The sequence below is a fragment of the Mobula hypostoma genome, chromosome 2 (assembly GCF_963921235.1).
Source record: "Mobula hypostoma chromosome 2, sMobHyp1.1, whole genome shotgun sequence".
In the NCBI taxonomy this organism is placed as follows: Eukaryota; Metazoa; Chordata; class Chondrichthyes; order Myliobatiformes; family Myliobatidae; genus Mobula; species Mobula hypostoma.
In genome coordinates this window covers 210132511-210152962 of record NC_086098.1, presented here as the reverse complement: position 1 = coordinate 210152962, position 20452 = coordinate 210132511, and the positions used below count along the sequence as shown (strand labels likewise).

The following is a 20452-nucleotide window of genomic DNA, read 5'->3' as shown; positions in this document are numbered from 1 at the left end:
AGCTAAGTGACACTGTGCTTTTAAAGTATGCATGCTTTTATTCAAAACCCTGCATTATCTCACCCTTTCTTATCATTATTATCTCCTCCAGTTCCATAAATCTCTGAGCTAACTGCACTTCTTCTAAGTCTGACGTTGGTGGTATAGATGCTATAGCTCTAAGCTCTGGAATTCCTCAACTTTTCCACTTCTCTTTCTTTAACAAAGCTTTTAGTCTGTTGTTCAAATATTTGCCTGTGGCTCTGTTTCAATATTTATTTATATCACTCCTCTGAACAGCCCTGCAATGTTATGGCAATACTGAAAATATTTAGAGATATAGCACAGTGACAGCCGCTTCTGGCCCAATGAGCCCACACTGCCCATTTACACTCATGTGACCAACTAAGCTCTTAACCCACGTCTATGGAATGTGGGAGGAAACTCACACGCCTGGAGGAAACACGTGCAATTACTAAGAGAATTACAAACTCCTTTTAGACAGCAGCAGGATTGAACCAAGGTTGGTGTTACTGTAATAATGTTTTGCTAACCATAAAGCTGTCATACCATCCTAAATTTTAAAATGTGACAAACTTAAGTAAATTTCAGAAAGGAGTATACAGAACAAACATGTTGAGAAGGGAGTAAGACATACACCCAGTTTATTGACACGGGAAAAATGGAAAGAGGGCTTGGGGGATTTTATTGGCAGTGATATTATTACCAAAGGAGAGATTTAAAGTATGTATACAGAATACAACTCTGAGATTTGTCCTCCCGCAGACAGCCATGTAACTAAGAAACACCATAGAACCCATTTAAAGGAAACAGCAAACAACCAATGGGCAAAAAAAGAACAAATTAAGCATACAGCGGAAGTGAGCGAACAACACATAGAATATCAAGTATCAAACCAGAATTCAGGAGTATTGAGTTGAATTCAGTTCCGGACGCAGAGCCAGTCTTCACCAATTGCCCCAATCAAACTGCTCAAAATCAGCTAAAAAAAGAGTAACCAGAATCCAGAAACTTGCAGAGTGAACCTCAAAGTCTCCCAAGGTGAGTCCACAGGCTCAAGCCTCGCTGATCAATCCTTACAATGTGGAACCCCCAAGGCTCTTGCACTTTTGTCTGACTGAAGCTAGCAAGAGCAAGAGGAAAACACAGGCAGATAGCGCTGAACACCCACTCGGACTTCATTCTTTTCTTTGTCAACTTCAATCTTGCTCGATGCCTCAGTCGGAGAGAAGCAATGGAATCGTCCAGACTGCCAAGCCACCAAGCCGCACACTTGACTCTCAACCTCAACAAACTCCCTCGGAGACAGCAAAGCACCAGATCACTCAATCACACCACTGTAAATCACAGGTTCTAATCACACGCAACTTAGTAGTAGATCATATTTGAAAGAAGAAGTAAAAGAAGTAGTTTCATGAGCTGTCTGCAGGATGCTGCTGTTGGTCACGTTGTTCGCTGGCACCATCTTGAACAGAGAGGTGACTAAATAAATAATATGTTCAAACTCTTGAGTATATAACATGTTGTGAAGTGAAATGCTAATTGGTTTTTATGTAAGTATTTTTATGTAATTTTTTTGTTGAAGAAGCTAACTGGAGCCTTGCTGTATTACTAAGGCATGAAGGTATTTGGTAAAGAAGAGATGATGCAATTCTTTTTGTAAAGATTTACTTCTGGCTCTTCACAAATAACCTACGCATTGAAAACCACCTCACATTACATATAAAGGTTAATTTCATGCAACAGTGATACATAATGCAAAATATTTATTAATTTACCTGTGATAGTATTTGGTTTTCTTCAACAAGATTAGAAAGAGCATTTGACTCCTGTTTTGGTGCTGAATTGCTGTTAACATTATGCTTTTTAATTCTTTTCGGTGAATCATACAGCAAAAATCTACCTTTTTCTTTGTGCAGCAACTGACACCTTTAGAACAATGCCACAGATGATGTGTCTTAATGATAATGAATGTAATCTTTGGGTAATGTACAAAGTTGCCTATGACTTGCCAGTCCATTTGGAAAAATTACCTCTTGGGAATCTGGCTCACTGTAATATATGCCTCTGTTAAAATTTTAATTATGTTGCTGTAATTATTGTTTAATCTTTTCACAGTTACTCCGACCTAGAGAAACAAAGTTGGGATTAGGTAAGAGCTATGAATGCATACAAACTATTTTAATTATATTTATGTTTTCAGTTTTGTAAATAATTGTTGAAACATGTATTGGAAATGAAGCTTTTTGGATGCTGATTTAAATCATTCTAAGCCTTATTGTTAAGTCTCAGAATCAGACGGCATTGTTGTGTGCAAAGTCAAAAAAAAACTCAGCGGGCCAATCTTTGTGTTATTTTCCTTTGCATATCAGGCACTAGATAAAAACTGATTGTACTTATGGATTATCAGTTAAAAGGCTGAGACTAATAGCCCAGAGAACTGTTGATTTTTGATTAATGTGAGCCTGATGTAGCGGAGTAAGTGTATCATCAGGAAGGAACAAAAAAATGATGTGATTCGGGGTTGCACACTAAGTTTTATGCAAGCCTGAAAATCTATATTACTTTTCCAAATTATAATGGTTTTATATCATCTGCATTTTTAAATGAATTAACTGCTAGGGTATTAATTCTGCCTCTGATTCTGTGTTGAATACTATTGTTTGCGTGCTAGTACTTCATACTATGTGTACCATATGGCCACATCATTGGATGTTAAATACCATTTAAGAGGCCCATTGTTGAAAACCTGTTCAAAGTTGAAAGTAAATTTATTATCAAAATAAATCCACATCACCATATACAACCGAGATTCATTTTCTTGTGGGTTTGCGGGCATTCACAGTAAATACAAAGCACGCAACAGATTCAATGAAAGACCGCGCCCAACAAGACAGATAAACAACCAATGTGCAAAAGACAGCAATCTGGCCAAATACAAAAAGAAAGAAAAATGGTAATAATAATAAAAAATAATGAATATCAGGAACAAGAGATGAATACTTGAAAGTGAGTCCATAGGTTGTGGGAATAGTTCAGTGATGGAGTGAGTGAATGTTGAGTGAAGTTATCCTCTCTGATCCAACAGCCTGATGGTTGAGCTGTAATAACTGTTCCTGAACCTGGTGATGTGGATTCTGAGACTCCTGTACTTCCTTCCTGATGGTAGCAGTGAAAAGAGAGCATGAACTGGATGGTCGGGGTCTTTGATGATGGATGCTGCTTTCCTGTGACAGCAATCGTGTAGATGTGCTCGATGGTGGGGAGGTATTACTGTGATGGACTGGGCCATATCCACTACTTTTTGTAAGCTTTACTGTACAAGGGCATTAGTGTTTCCGTACCAAGCCATGAAGCAACCAGCCAATATACTCTCCACAGCACGTCAGTAGAGGTTTGTAAAAGTTTTAGATGACATACCAAATCTTTGTGAAGTAAAGCTGCTTTCTTCATAATGGCACTTGCATACTGGACCTAGGACAGATCCTCTGAAATGATAATACTGAGCAATTTAAAATTGATGACCCTCTCTACTTCTGATTGCCCGATGGGGACTGGTTTCCTCTTCCTGTAGTCAATAATCAGCTCTTTGGTCTTGCTGACATTTAAGTGAGTTGTGGCAGCCCCCAGCCAGATTTTCAATCTCCCTCCTATATGTTGATTGATCACTACCTTTGATTCAGCCAATAACTGTTGTGTCGTCAGCAAATTTTAATATGGCATTCAAACTAAGCTTAGCCTCACAGTCAAAAAATATAAAGTGAGCAGATTGGGAGGGAGGGGGGCTAAGCACACAGCCTTATGGTTGATCGTGATTGTGGAGGAGATGTTGCAAATCCGAACTGTTGTGACTATACACACAAAATGCTGGAGGAACTCAGCAGGCCAGGCGGTATCTATGGGGAAAAAGCACAGTCGACATTTTGGGCCGAAACCCTTTGGCAGGTCTGGAGAAAAAATGCTGAGGAGTAGATTTGAAATGTGGAGAGAGGGGAGAGAGAAACGCCAGGCGATAGGTGAAACTTGGAGCAAAGAACTACGAAGTTGACTGGTGAAAGAGACAGAAGGCCATGGAAGAAAGAAAAAAGGGGGTGGGGGGAAGAGCCTAGCAATTCTCTCTCCCCTCCCCCACCTTTCAAATCTACTTCCCAGCTTTTTTTCCTCCAGTCCTGCTGGAGGTTTTTGTCCCAAAATATTGACAGTACTTTTTTCCATAGATGCTGCCTGGTCTGCTGAGTTCCTCCAGTACTTTGCGTGTGTTGTTAAAGATCCTCTCTCCCCAACTCCCCCCCCTCCCCACCCGATTAAGTATTGTACCTTTTCGGCCTCAAAATGTGTTGTCAGTGTTCCTTTCTGAGACTTGAAGAAAGGCTAACAGTTGGGATGTCACATGCACTATTGTGTTGCAGACGGGGAGGACATTGGAAATGGCCATTGGTTAGAGGGTGTCATGCAGGCTTATGTGTTATGAGTTTAAAACAAAACTAGTTTAAAATCATTTGCAACTATACAGTACATCTTGCGCAGTTTCTACCATTACAATTGTTCCTGCTACCTATCTCAAATATTTTTTACAATATTTGCAATATTATAGTGCTGAACCAGCGGCTGATGTACCATACAGCAACAGGAATAGCTAATTATGATGTATCATAGCTGTAAGCACAAAACAAAATTATAAGTAAAAATAAATGGTTATAATTCTCTTGGATAACACAGTGTTTTTAATGCACAGACAGTGAAATTAACCTGAAATCGAAGCTTTAAGTGAAATTAGTTGGCTTGTACATTGCAACTTGCACAAATTTGCTTCAGATCTCTTTTACGTATGATATTCATAGTGGCTGCTGGACATGTCAAGTAGCACACAACACAGCTTTAGCCACATGCAAAATTCTTCTGTGCGTATAAAGCTAATGAAAGCAATGAGACTCTCACACCAAAGGTTATCTTAACTAGAACTGCCCTGATCTGAAACATTTTTTTTCCTTACAGGTACAACAGCTTTGCTGTCGTTTTCTTTGTTTGCTCTCAAACCTTTCCCCTCATTGCTGATTTCCTTTGGGTTCTTGATTGCGTGCATGACTATCCCTTCTCGGCATCCCTCCCCCCATCTTCACACCACTGCTTTCTGCTAATTCTATCTCTTATCCTTCTGGACTGATCATTTGGCCATCAGTCCTATCCCAACATCTAATCACTGTCCCTCTCCTGCTAATTCTAAATGCATGTCCAACTCTCTTCATGCCTCTGATCTGTAATCACACTGCATCCTAACTATCTCTCACTTTAATTCACTTTCAACTCCATAACCTCTCATTGTAATCTGTAGCCCAACTACTTCCTCTTCTGGCTCCACAAGATCACACAAGCCTCGTATACAATAGAATTTCAGTTTCGGAGTGACCTTATAGAAAAAATATTGTGAGTTTGTGCATAGCATCTGTTTAACATGCCTTTTCATTGAGAATTTCTAGCCTAGCAGACCAAATCTGAAGTAGAAGTAAGTAATAAAGTAGGACAAACCACATCTATTGCAACCCATCTTCTTTTTCAAGTAATATTTACTATTGTTATAATATACTTTCAGTTAGTCTTTGTAAGATGTATTTTCATAATTATTGTGCATTTCAGAGAAGCAATATGTTACTGTGGTACTCTACCATTTAATGGGAGAGCAAAGGTATTTGAGAGCTGACCTCAAACTGATAACCCTAGCTAAAAACAGTCAGTTGCCACTTTATTAGGTACAGCTGTATACCTCATTAATGCAGAATATATAATTAGCCAATCTTGTGACAGCAACTCAATGCATAAAAGCATGCATTGATATGGTCCACAGGTTCATTTGTCGTTCAGACCAAGCATTAGAATGAGGAAGAAATACAACCTAAGTGACTGACCATAAAATGATTGTTGGTGCCAGATGGGGTGGTTTGAGTATCTCAGAAACTGCTGAGCTCCTGGGATTTTCATGCATAATAGTCTCTAGAGTTTACTGAAAGAGGTGAGGAAAAAAAACAAAAAATATTCAGGGAAGGGCAGTTCTGTGGCGAAAATGCCTCATTATTGGGAGAGGTCAGAAGAGAATGACCAGACTGTTTCAAGGTGACAGGAAGGCAACAGTAACTCAAATAACCACACATTATAACAGTGATATGGAGAAGAGCATCTCCAAACACACAACTTGTCAAACTTTGAAGTTGATGGGCTATAGCAGCAGAAGACCACAAACATACACTCAGTGGTCAAAGTGACCATGGAGTGTATTTTATGATGATGTCCAATACTCCAGCCATAGGCTGCTGAGTGTATTGGTTTGATATTCTTCTAACAAAATACTTAAAGTTGTAAAAGTATGCTGACATTATATCAAAAAAATTTCAAATATATTTTCTTTCAGTGAGCAATAATGTAAAAAATGTGTTTTCTGTCATAACCTGTTACTTTAGGCACATGTGGAATATGTTCAGGAAAGTCAACAAATACTGATTTGCTTAGTGTGCTTATCCTGAGTGCTTGTTTTTATTCTAGGAACAGCATATATTCATGGAATTCAGCATGCCAATGGTAACTTTGTCTTTATCATGGATGCAGATCTTTCACATCATGTAAGTTCATCTTTTTTTTATTTGTTTATTTCACATTTAATGTATTCGTATAACCAGTCTCTTCTTTTTATTTCAGCCAAAGTTTATCCCTGAGTTCATAAAGTAAGCAATTTTCCTTGTTTCCAACTGTGTATTACTTAGTCATATTAAATGTTATGTAACTGTACCTTCTCAAATGTTTCGTCATTGAACATAGCATAACTGATAAGTGATTCATTTCATGATGATATCCACCTTTTCCCTGTTACATCAGTGTCAGTGATTTTAAACTTTATATTTTTATAATCGTGTGAAACAATTATGAAAAGAAAATGGACATGAAATAAATTAACCTGAAGTGTGAATGACTAATTTTACTTTATTTTTCTTCGTAAATTGCTGCTGAAGTATTTACCCTGATTAATTCAGATCTTGTCCATGTCCACATTCAGAGTAAAATTGTCACTAACATTTCTCCATCCATACAAAAGAGGTTATGTCATAATATTTTCACATAAGAAAACAACATTCTAGATAGTAATAATAAATGAATTCAGAATTATGACTGTATTCATGTTTATACAAACTCTTTCAATATTTTTATTAGTTTCTACATAGAAGAATACAAAGTACAAGAAAGTATATATAAAGGTCGAAAAAAACAACTACCAATTACATTATATCTATTCATAGTAACAATCTCATTACCCCGTATTCATGTAGGTTAGTCAAAGTTATATTGAAATATACTAATTTATTACAAAAGAAGAATCTAACCCCTACCAAGACCGAAGCTGTTTATTAAGGAGAAAAAAGGGTAAAATACCTTCTCGTATAATAAAAATTAATAATAGCCAACATCTAAATTTAAACAATGAATTGAGGGATTTGAAAGTTTTGAAAATAATTCAGAAAGGGTCCCCACAATATTTGAAAGTCTAGACGAGATTCAGAAATTGAACAACGAATCTTTAAATCTAAGCATGACATAACATCGCATAACCATTGAGCATGAGTAGGAGGAGAAACATCTTCCCATTTAAACAAAAGCACCATCCTAGCTTTAAGAGAGCTAAAGGCCAAAACATGTAAATCTGAAATACAAACTCTAAAATAAATATAGCATCTCCTGAATTCTAAATCTGCTCAAATTATGAAAGTGTGAATGACTAATTTTACTTCATTTTTCTTGGTAAATTGCTCTTGTTAAGCATAAAATGCAATCATGCAGGTGTTTTTTTAATTGTAAGGTAACTTCCCAGGGTTCCACTTCAAGAACAGAAGTAATGGCTTCTCTACTTAGAATTCTCTCTGGCGTTCACAACATGTGGGGCTGTGGATTAGATTTTTTTCAAAGTTGAGAATACTTCTCTGGATAGCTGTATATGCACCTGTTTTTGTTTTATGAACAGCTTTGCACAGTATGGAAACAAGCCCTTTGGCCCACTGAGTTCATGCCAACTGTCAAGCACCCGTGTTTACACTAATCCTATCCCATTTTATTCTACACACATTCCCATCAACTTGCTCCCCCAATCCCACCTCCAATTCTCCAACTGAGCTACAAATTGGGGAAATTTACAGTGTTAACACGGTTTTTGGGATGTGGGAGGAAACCGGAATTCCTAGGGGGAAAAAAACTAATGCAAACAGGCAGAGCATGCAGAATCCACTCAGATGGAATGAGGTTGCTGAAGTTATGAGCTCTAGCTCATAACATGAGAATTTCAGAAGTTCTTTTGTAAATAGATTTGGAATTGCTTCCTTATTTTCTTTAGATGTTTTTATTACTGAATTTTCTTGATAACCAAATGATCTTTTGTATGAAGTAAATTGATTATGCTTTTGTTTCTTGACAATCTGAAAATGGATGTAGTCATATCAATAAAAAATTTTGCATTTCTTCCACTTTGAATGAAATTTGTCTTCAGTTTAGGTATTAAGATATATGAAATGTATTTTTAATTGTATTATCCAAAGTATATGTTTATTATTTTAATTTAATTTAGAATGGTACTCGTTGTTGAAGTGTAGTTTATAGACTATAAAGGGTGGTAATGCAATTTGTTATAGAATGATTTTGATACCAGTTTTCTGTTTCAGAACATCAATTAATTTAGGTTTAATCACTATCTTGTATTACATAATATTACAGAAAACAGAAGGAAGGGAATTATGATGTAGTGTCTGGCACACGCTACATAGGAAATGGAGGTGTATTTGGCTGGGATTTGAGAAGGAAACTTATCAGGTATGCAGCAGTGCATCATAAATACTTTGAATTCCTGTCTATAAGATTAACTGCAACACCAGTAAAATAGCATCGTAACTCACCTCCTACACTCATACTTAGGGCTTATTTAAACATGAGATTCTGCAGATGCTGGAAATCCAGAGCAACACATGCAAAATGCTGGAAGAACTCAGCAGGTCAGGCAGCCTCTATAAAAATGAATAAACAGTCGACATATCAGGCCGAGACCCTTCTTCAGGATTGAATAAAAAGGTGGGAAGGTGGGGGGGCGAAGAAGGACTAGCTAGGAGGTGATGGGTGAAGCCAGGTGGATGGGAAAGGTAAAGGCCTGGAAGGAAGGAATTTGATAGAAGAGAATGTACCATGGGAGAAAGGGAAGAAGAAGGGGCACCAGTGGAAGGTAATAGGCAGGTGAGGAGAAGAGGCCAGAGTGAGGAATAGAAGAGGGAAGGGCGGGGGGAAAAGAGGAGAAATCTATGTTCATGCCATCAGGTTGAAGGCTACTTTGTTGGAATATGAGGTATTGCTCCTCCACCCTGAGAGTGGCATCATTGTGGCAGAAGTGGAGGTCATGGGCTGACATATCGAATGAGAATGGGAATAGGAATTAAAATGGTTAGCCACTGACAAATTCCGGTTTTGGCAGTTGGAGTGGAAGTGCTTGACAAAGTGGCCTGCAATTTACGTTGGGTCTTCCCATTATAGAGGAGGCTGCATCATGAGCACTGGATACAATAGACCCCCCCCCCCCAAAAGATTCTCAAGTGAAGTGTTGCCTCAACTGGAGGGACTGTCTGGGGCCCTGAATGGAGCTAAGGGAAGAGGTAAATGGGCAGGTGTAGCATTTCTATCACTTGCAGGGATGAGTGCCAGGTGGGAGATTAGTGGACAGGGACGAATGGGCAAAGGAATCATGAGGGGGAATGATAACTATGGAAAGTGGAGAGTGGTGGGGGGAGGTAAAGATATGTTTGGTGGTAGGATCCCTTTGAATATGGCAAAGATTGTAGAGAATGATGTGCTAGATGCAGAGGCTTATGGGGTGGTAGGTGAAGACAAGAGGGACTCTATCCCTGTTAAGGCAGCGGGAAGGTGGGTTAAGTGCAGATGCCCAGGAAATGGGGGAGATACTTGTGAGGGTAACATCAACAGTAGAGGAAGGGAAAGCCCATCCTTTGAAAAAGGATTACATGGCTGATGATGTAGAAAGGTAAACCTCTTCCTGAGAACAGATGCAGCGGAGATGAAGGAACTGATAAAAGAGAATAGCATTTTTGCTCCTGATGCAGCCTCCTCTCCATTGGTGAGTCCTGACATAAATTGGGGAACCGCTATGTCAAGCACCTCCACTCCATCTGCCAAAAGCAGAATTTCCCAGTGGCCAATCATTTTAATTTCGGTCCCCATTCCCATTTTGACATGCACGTCCATGGTTTCCTCTTTTGAAATGATGAGTCTGCTCGCAGAATGGAGGAGCAACACCTTCAAATTCCATCTAGGTAGCTCCAACCTGATGGCATGAAACTTTGATTTCTCTCTGTAAATTTTTAAATTTATCTCATCTGTGTTTCTCTAGCTTCTTCTTAACCACATTTCTTCTGTTCATCTCACATTGACTCCTGAAGAGCAATTTTGTCCTTTTATCTAATGCTTTGTTAAATATTTCTCCTGAAATTCTCTGTAAATTTATTAATGTTTGTCTTGTATTAGTGGACACTTCAAATGTCTGTTCTCTCGAAGTTTCTATACCCAATCCTTTCTTTCCTCTTCTAACAAGTGACTGTTGAATCTTTCTTTCAAGTGGAAAGAGCCCCACACTACTCCGTCTTTCTTGTTAGTCATGACCCTAGTTCTGAAGCTGTGCGCTCTGGTCCGAGACTCTCCCACTCTAGGAAACATCTTCTCAATGCCCAGTCTGTCTAGTCTTTTCAATATTTAATAAGTTTCAATGATGTCCACCCCCCCCCCAATTTTTCTAAAATTCCAGTCAATACCGGTCCAGAGCCATTAAATGCACTACACATATTAACCCTTTCATTCCGGTGTCATTCTTGTGAACCTCCTTTGGATATTCTGCAATGCCACAACATCCTTTCTTGGATAAAAAGCCCAAAACTGCTCACAGCACTCCAAGTGCAGTCCAACCAATGCCTTGTACAGAGATATTAGGAATTTCCTTGGATAGAGAGTGGTGAATCTGTGGAAATCATTGCCACAGATGGCCTTGGTGACCAAATCAGAGGATACATTTAAAGTGGAGGTTGATAGGTTCTTGATTAGAAAGGGTGTTAAAAATTACAGGGAGAAGGCTGGAGAGTGGAGTTGAGAGGATGATAAATCAACCTTGATGGAATGATGGAGCACACTCGATTGGCCGAATGGCCTAATTCTACTCTTATTTCTTATGATCTTATAGTCTTAGCTCTATTTTTGCACCTCTTCCAGCCATTCTATGTACTTTCCACAATATGAAGACCAGAAATATTCATGGTTAGTAACTATGAAGAACAAACTACTGTCTTTGAATGTCCCTCTCAATTATTACTTTTCACTGACTTGATCTGCACCAGGCTGTTTGCAGCATCCCAGTGTCTTATTTAACTGGAGCTGAGCTTCCAATCCTATATTCAACCCACCTCAAAAGTTTCTACTGCTCCCTCTGCAACATTAATCCATAACAACCTGGCACTCAACGTCAGTAAGATGAAAGAGCTGATTGTGGACTTCAGGAAGGGTATGATGAAGGAACACATACCAATCCTCATGGAGGGATCAGAAGTGGAAAGAGTGAGCAGCTTCAAGTTCCTGGGTGTCAAGATCTCTGAGGATCTAAACTGGTCCCAACGTATCGATGTAGTTATAAAGAAGGCAAGATAGCGGCTACACTTATTAGGAGTTTGAAGGGATTTGGCATGTCAACAAATACACTCAAAAACTTCTATAGTTGTACTGTGGAGAGCATTCTGACAGGCTGCATCACTGTCTGGTATGGAGGGGCTACTGCAGAGGACCGAAAGAAGCTGCAGAAAGTTGTAAATCTATTCCACTCCATCCTGGGCACTAGCCTATAAAGTACCCAGAAAATCTTTAGGGAGCGATGTCTCAGAAAGGCAATGTCCATTATTAAGGACCTCCAGCACCCAGGGCATACCCTTTTTTCACTGTTACCATCAGGTAGGAGGTACAGAAGCCTCAAGGCACACACTCAGCGATTCAGGAACAGCTTCTTCCCCTCTGCCATCTGATTCCTAAATGGACATTGAAGCTTTGGACACTACCTCACTTTTTTTAATATACAGTATTCCTGTTTTTGCACATTTTTTAATCTATTCAATATATGTAATCGATTTACTTGTTTATTATTATTATTTTTATTTTATTTATTTTTTCCTCTGCTAGATTATGTATTGCATTGAACTGCTGCTGCTAAGTTAACAAATTTTACGTCACGCGCCTGTGATAATAAACCTAATTCCGATTCTGCTTCAGCTAACATGCTTTTGAAGCCATCCTGTACTACTTTCATGATGAACTACGACAATGTTCTTAGGCCAACTTCCAATTGTAGGTCTTTATAAATGTACACTCATTTACATCATTGGTGCCTGTATCCAGTTCTTGTCACCCTATCGACATTACTGAACCTGTTAAGGCCCCTCAACATCTTGTATGTTTCAGTAAGGTTACTGCCATTCATTCAGTGAATTTAGACCCAATCTGCTGAACAATTCCCCAACCCTTCATCCCAAGAATTAATTTAGTGAACTTTTCTTGAATTACCTCGAATACAAACATATTTCTTCTTCAGCAAAGAGACTGAGAAGTCCAGATGTGGTTTCATCTATCCTGTGTACCGTTATAACAAGCCATCTGTACTTTATATTCTACCTGCTTTGCGATGAAGACAAACATCCACCTGTATGTTAGAACATAAGAACATAAGAAATAGGAGCAGGTGTAGGCCATTTGGCCTGTTGAGCCTGCTCCACTATTTAATAAGATCATGGCTTGTCTGGCCATGGACTCGACTCCACCTAGCTGCCTTTTCCCCATAACCCTTAATTGCCCTACTATGCAAAAATTCTATTTAACCTCATTGAGGTAGCCTTCACTGCTTCATTGGGCAGAGAATTCCACAGATTCACCATTTTCTTGGAAAAGCAGTTCCTCCTCATCTCCATCCTAAATCTACTCCCCCGAATCTTGAGGCTATGTCCCCTAGTTCTACTCTCACCTACCAGTGGAAATAACTTATCTGCCTCTATCTTATCTATCCCTTTCATAATTTTTTATGTTTCTATAATATCTCCTCTTATTCTTCTGAATTCCAGAGATTACTGTCCCAGGTGATTCAATCTCTCCGCATAGTCTAATCCCCTCATCTCTGGAATCAACCTTGTGAAGCTCCTCTGCACACAGCCTCCAAAGCCAGTATATCCTTCCCCAAACAACAGGAATTCTGCAGATGCTGGAAATTCATGCAACACACATCAAAGTTGCTGGTGAACGCAGCAGGCCAGGCAGCATCTCTAGGAAGAGGTGCAGTCGACGTTTCAGGCCGTGACCCTTCGTCAGGACTAACTGAAGGAAGAGTGAGTAAGGGATTTGAAAGTTGGAGGGGGAGGGGGAGATCCAAAATGAGAGGAGAAGACGGGGGGGGGGGGGGGAGGGATGGAGCCAAGAGCTGGACAGGTGATTGGCAAAAGGGGATACGAGAGGATCATGGGACAGGAGGTCCGGGAAGAAAGACAAGGGAGGGGGGACCCAGAGGATGGTCAAGAGGTATATTCAGAGGGACAGAGGGAGAAAAAGGAGAGTGAGAGAAAGAATGTGTGCATAAAAATAAGTAACAGATGGGGTACGAGGGGGAGGTAGGGCCTAGCGGAAGTTAGAGAAGTCGATGTTCATGCCATCAGGTTGGAGGCTACCCAGAAGGAATATAAGGTGTTGTTCCTCCAACCTGAGTGTGGCTTCATCTTTACAATAGAGGAGGCCGTGGATAGACATGTCAGAATGGGAATGGGATGTGGAATTAAAATGTGTGGCCACTGGGAGATCCTGCTTTCTCTGGCGGACAGAGCGTAGATGTTCAGCAAAGCGGTCTCCCAGTCTGCGTCGGGTCTCGCCAATATATTAAAGGCCACATCGGGAGCACCGGACGCAGTATATCACCCCAGTCGACTCACAGGTGAAGTGTTGCCTCACCTGGAAGGACTGTTTGGGGCCCTGAATGGTGGTAAGGGAGGAAGTGTAAGGGCATGTGTAGCACTTGTTCCGCTTACACGGATAAGTGCCAGGAGGGAGATCAGTGGGGAGGGATGGGGGGGACGAATGGACAAGGGAGTTGTGTAGGGAGCGATCCCTGCGGAATGCAGAGAGAGGGGGGAGGGAAAGATGTGCTTAGTGGTGGGATCCCGTTGGAGGTGGCGGAAGTTACGGAGAATAATATGTTGGACCTGGAGGCTGGTGGGGTGGTAACTCCAACGGGATCCCACCACTAAGCACATCTTTCCCTCCCCCCCTCTCTCTGCATTCCGCGGGGATCGCTCCCTACACAACTCCCTTGTCCATTCGTCCCCCCCATCCCTCCCCACTGATCTCCCTCCTGGCACTTATCCATGTAAGCGGAACAAGTGCTACACATGCCCTTACACTTCCTCCCTTACCACCATTCAGGGCCCCAAACAGTCCTTCCAGGTGAGGCAACACTTCACCTGTGAGTCGACTGGGGTGATATACTGCGTCCGGTGCTCCCGATGTGGCCTTTTATATATTGGTGAGACCCGACGCAGACTGGGAGACTGCTTTGCTGAACATCTACGCTCCCAGTGGCCACACATTTTAATTCCACATCCCATTCCCATTCTGACATGTCTATCCACGGCCTCCTCTACTGTAAAGATGAAGCCACACTCAGGTTGGAGGAACAACACCTTATATTCCTTCTGGGTAGCCTCCAACCTGATGGCATGAACATCGACTTCTCTAACTTCCGCTAGGCCCCACCTCCCCCTTGTACCCCATCTGTTACTTATTTTTATGCACACATTCTTTCTCTCACTCTCCTTTTTCTCCCTCTGTCCCTCTGAATATACCTCTTGCCCATCCTCTGGGTCACCCCCCCCCCCGTCTTTCTTCCCGGACCTCCTGTCCCATGATCCTCTCGTATCCCCTTCTGCCTATCACCTGTCCAGCTCTCGGCTCCATCCCTCCCCCCCCCCGTCTTCTCCTATCATTTTGGATCTCCCCCTCCCCCTCCCAACTTTCAAATCCCTTACTCACTCTTCCTTCAGTTAGTCCTGATGAAGGGTCACGGCCTGAAACGTCGACTGCACCATATCCTTCCCCAAGTATGGAGACCAGAACTGCACATAGTACTCCAGGTGCAGCCTCACCAGTACCCTGTATAGTTGCAGCATAACCTCCCTGCTCTTAAATTCAATCCCTCTAGCAATGAAGGCCAACATTCCATTTGCATTCTTGATAGCCTGCTGAACCTGCAAACCAACCTTTTGTGACTCATGCATCAGCACTCCCAAGTCCCTCTGCACAGCAGCTTGCTGCAATTTTTTACCATTTAAAAAATAATCTGCTCTTTCATTTCTTCCTTCCAAAGTGGATGTCCTCACATTTACCAAAATAGTACTCCATCTGCTAGACCCTTGTCCACTCACTTAACCTATCTATATCTCTCTGCTGACTCTCTGTATCTTCTGCACAATTTGCTTTTCCACTCGATTTAGTATCATCATCAAACCTAGATACACTACACTTGGTTTCCTCTTCCAGATCATTAATGTATATCGTGAACGGTTGCAGGCCCAGCACCGACCCCTGCGGCACACCACACACCACTCACCGCCAACCAGAGTAAGACCAATGTATCCCAACTCTCTTCTTTCTATTAGTTAACTAATACTCTATCTATGCTAATACATCAGCCCCAACTCTATGTTTCCTTATCTTATAGGTAAGTCTTTTATGTGGCACCTTATCAAATGCCTTCTGGAAGTCCAAGTAAATAATGTCCATCTGTTCCCCTCTATCCACTGTGTTAGTTATATCCTCAAAAGATCTCCAGTAAGTTTGTCAAACAGGACCTGCCTTTGCTGAATCCATGCTGCACTTGCCTGATGGATCCATTCCTTTCCAGATGCCTCACTATTCCTTCTTTAATGATAGCTTTAAATAGGTTTCTATATTTTTCTTTCTATGAGGACCCACTAGTTCCTTCTGTATTCTTTCTGCATTTCAGCAATATTTACTGCCCCAAAAAAGGGAACAATGAATTCAAAATTGTATCAAGACATTTTACAAAAGAATGACAGGGTAGCGGTCCGTAACTTGCAACTTAATAGAAGTTGGGTGATAATAATCTGAAACAAGAATAAATCAACAACAGAATAGTTTTTTTTTTAAAGAAAATCTGTATTTTGGAATGGCTTAAGTCAGAGTCCAGACGTTAACTCAAATTAAGGTCTGTGGGCATAACTTGGAGATGGCTGTTCATGCAAGGTATCCCAGAAGTATTGATGAACTGAAACAGATTTGTATGGAGGAATGGTCTAAAATTCTTCCTCACCATTATGCAAGTCTGATCAGCAGCTACAGGAAACATTTGCTGAAGGTTATTGCTGCGCAAGATGTTCTACCATTTTTAAATATAAGGGTTCACAGACTTTTTCCAGCCTGGGCTATGAGTGGTTAAAGAATGTGTTCAATAAAGACAGGAAAAGTCCAGTTGTTTGTGTGTATTAGTTTAGTCAGATTCTTTGCCTATTAGTGTGACTTAGATGAAGATCGCACTACATTTTATGAATGATTAATGCAGAAAACCTAGTAATTGAAAAGGGTCCATAAACTTTTTCTTGCAACTATGTATATGCCTAAGACTTTTGCACATTACTGTATTTCTAGATCAGATTAATTTATCCAGCTAATAAATGTGGAATTAAAAAAGGCATTTGTTTTAAGTTTAATTGAAGAAATGAAATTACTTCAATTTTTAATTTGTATTCAATCTTTTTTTAATGTAGCCGTGGAGCAAATTTTATCACTCAGGTGTTATTGAGACCTGGTGCTTCAGACTTGACTGGTAGCTTTAGGTAAGAATGCAGTTTAATAACTTCTGCTTTATATTTGTGTGGGTGTAGTTGTTTAACTTCAGGGCATGTTGAAGTAATTATATATAATCTAGACCACAGCAAAGGAATTCCACTTTTTCATTGTGCTCTCTTGTACAGGGAGAGTGATGAAGAAGAAAATGTAATGAAGGAATTGAAAAGTTAATTCTGTATCTTGCTAGCTTTGAAGAATAGTTAGTTGATTTATATCTGTACATAGCCATGGGCTACTAGTACAGGTAGATTGGTTTGACAAGAGATCAGTACGTGTTTTAATGTGCTACAATTATGGTCCACTAGCTGGCAAGTCATTTGAAATTTTCGTTTCTCCCTCTTCTTTATACATCAATATTTCATTGTTTCTAAAAAGGAGTAATGCTTTTTCCAATTTTCCTTCTGAAACATTTCGTGTCATAGTTGTTTTTGAAAACATTACAGCATCGTAGCTGATCCTAATCCTCCTCCAATATCACATGAGCACTCAGCACTTTCCAGCAACAGGCCAACACAGAGGAATCAGAGAAGTGAAACCTGCCTCATTTCTCTCCTTTTGCTTTTTCTGGCACTATCCTGCTACTGTCTCAGAATGCAATACAGATCAAAATATTGAGCTCTCTGTCCTCCATGGCTCAGTACAATATCACTAAATTTCCCGTCAATCATTTCTGCAATACATCTATTTCCAGAGTTAAAAGATTTATACCACTCGAGAACGGCTTTTTTATACTTGATGAGGCGGTGTTTCTTGTTTTGGATATGAATTGTCTTGTTGAAAGTAGTGCATTTACATACTGTATATTCTAAAAGTATTTTCTTTCCACAGACTATACAGAAAAGAAGTACTGCAGAAACTGGTTGAGAAGTGTGTATCCAAAGGCTATGTCTTTCAAATGGAGATGATCATTAGGGCTCGACAACTGAACTACAGTATTGGAGAGGTATGGAAGGAGAATTTCAAAATAATTATAGAAATTAATTGAAAGTCAGCTTTGTCCTTTACAAAATAGTTTGCTTGATATATGACTGTTCTACATGCTTCAAAAATAAAATGGTCGGTTTGCAATATTATTACAAAATTACCCCAAGGATAATAAAACCCTATGATGAAATTTGGGGGGCGTGGGGAGGAAGGGGAGGAAGAGAAGGTAGTCTATTACGTAAGCTGTTTCTTGTATATCAATGGGAATGGGTGTTTCAGGTAGGTGCTATTTTAAATGATAGAAATGAATATAACAGTGTTGCTTTCTCTGGTAAATAATCCAGAATAAAAAGATGTAATAGGAAAATTAATTAGGTATGATGGAGTGGGGGGAAAAAAAGCATGTATCCAATAGATTTTGGTGAAACTGGGAAATATTATGTGGATATTCAATGGAACCTTTAAAGGCTACAATCTCTAAAGTTTCTTGGGTATATATATCAATGGATATATTTGAGTAAATGGATTTGCAATAGAAATCAGCCATGATCTAACTGAATGGTGGAACTAGCTCAAGGAGCTGATTGGCTTCCTTGTGTCCTTATTTTTTAATTTATTTTTAGACATTGTATGTAAGTCTAATTTGATTAGCTCATTCCTCTTTAATATGGGAATGATTAGGGAACCATGTTATGTAAAAAAAAGTATGTGGCTCGTGCAATATCAAGTGTAGAACTGGATGTAATTTTATTCGCATGGATTGAGGGTTGATTAATTATCAGAAAAAATAATATACTGTTTGGGGGGCAGTCTTTTTGGCAGTATGTATATTATGTGATATGTTCCAAATATCTGTCTACATTTAACAACATTAAAAAAGGAAGCTGATAATGCCCTAAAGATTAAAGTTAAGTTGTATTTCTCACATATACATCGAAAAATATAGTGAAAGGTTTTGTTTGTGTCAAATCAAATCAGCGAGGATCGTGCTGAGCAGCCTATAAGTGTTGAGATGCTTCCAGTGTCAACATAGCATGCCCACAACTTACTAACCCTAACCATACGTTGTTTGGAATGTGGGAAGAAACTGGAGCACTTGTGAGCAACTGAAACACGTGTTCACAGGAGAACATATAAACTCCTTACAGATACCGGTGAGAATTGAACCCCGATCTTACAGCTGGTACTGTAAAGCACTGTGCCAACCACCATGTTGCCGTGGGATTAGTTTTACTAAAACGTAGTTAAAGTTGCATGAAAAATACAGCCATTCTTATTTCTTCATGACTCATAGTGAATGACATCACATGATAAATTGACAAGTATAACAGAGGGAACAAAAAGAAATTACTCAAAATCATATCAACAGTGTCCCAGGTACATTAAAAATGTATTAATATTAATAAAATTTGGGTCTGTAAAATTGGTAGATAATGTAGTGCTGGACTATTTTTTATTACTGAAATTTATGTATATACTATAGTCAGTTAATTCTTGATACATAGATCCCTTGGTAATGTTCATATTTACATTCAATTAACATGTTTCACCCCCTCCCAATTGTTGCAGGTTCCTATAACATTTGTGGACCGTGTGTATGGTGAATCTAAACTGGGAGGAAATGAAATAGTTTCGTTTTTGAAAGGACTGCTGCATCTCTTTGTCACTACATGATCGAAGCTAATATACTGTATGGTGCTGAAATATTATGTATCTAGAATGTCTTAAGATTTGTAATGTTTCCTTGCTTCACAGCCTCATTGTAAATTCCAATCTGTATAAATCTGTAGCACACCTTAGTGAGTGAACAATTGTAATATGTGAAATAAATCATTCCTACTATCTCCTTAAATATTAACTTTGTTTGACTCATTTTAATGCTGATAGCCCTCCTGCCACAAATCATATTGCTAAATTGTTTTGTAACTTGTTAAGAATACAGCCTGGTCTAGCTGACTAATCACCAACACTGCCTGCTGATACCAATATTTATCTTTTAGTCCCCAATTAAAGCAATAGATTTTATATTATGGTAACATCTGAATAATACTTTTCATATCAGGTATGATTTAGTTGGACATTCTTTTTATTATTCAATTTTGTTCTGAGAATTTACACATACAAATTCTAATATTAGTGATTTATTTTATGAAGAGGAACAAACAGTCAACATTTCAAGCCAAGACAAATATCAGGACTGAGAAGTAAGGTGGTGGGGGGACAGATTAAGAAAGTGGGGGAAGGGGAAGGAGTTCTGATGATGAAGGGTCTTGGTCAAAATGCTGATGGTTTATTCCTCTCCATAGATGCTGTCTGATCTGCTGAGTTCTTCTAGTATTTCATGTATGTTGTCCGGGATTTCCAGCATCTGCAGAAGCTCTTGTGTTTAGTGATTTATTCTTATTTTCCCCCCAAAAAACTATGCAAGACATTCTGAGATTTCCAAGTTTTTCCATTTAACTAAATTTCTAGACATTTTCACTTTTTTCTATTATTCATTTCATTATAATATTCATTTTAACTGTGTATATTATCTTTACTAAAGGAATTATCTAAAATTCTCACA

The 20452-nt window shown here is 39.4% G+C and overlaps 1 protein-coding gene across 2 annotated transcripts in view; it reads left to right on the top strand.

The window, feature by feature from the left end:
* dpm1 (dolichyl-phosphate mannosyltransferase subunit 1, catalytic) overlaps positions 1-20076 on the top strand; it is a 71613-nt gene extending 51537 nt beyond the window's left edge. Inside the window, exons 3-9 of one of the 2 annotated variants that reach the window (XM_063041471.1) lie at positions 2119-2152; positions 6535-6611; positions 6688-6713; positions 8746-8841; positions 16881-16949; positions 17791-17905; positions 19456-20068. In XM_063041471.1, the coding sequence (XP_062897541.1) occupies positions 2119-2152; positions 6535-6611; positions 6688-6713; positions 8746-8841; positions 16881-16949; positions 17791-17905; positions 19456-19560 (522 nt within the window). In that variant the 3' untranslated portion in view covers positions 19561-20068. Of the gene's footprint in view, positions 1-2118; positions 2153-6534; positions 6612-6687; positions 6714-8745; positions 8842-16880; positions 16950-17790; positions 17906-19455 lie in introns of both variants that reach the window. The other variant, XM_063041473.1, reaches the window with a different exon arrangement.
* Positions 20077-20452: the final 376 nt, after the last annotated feature.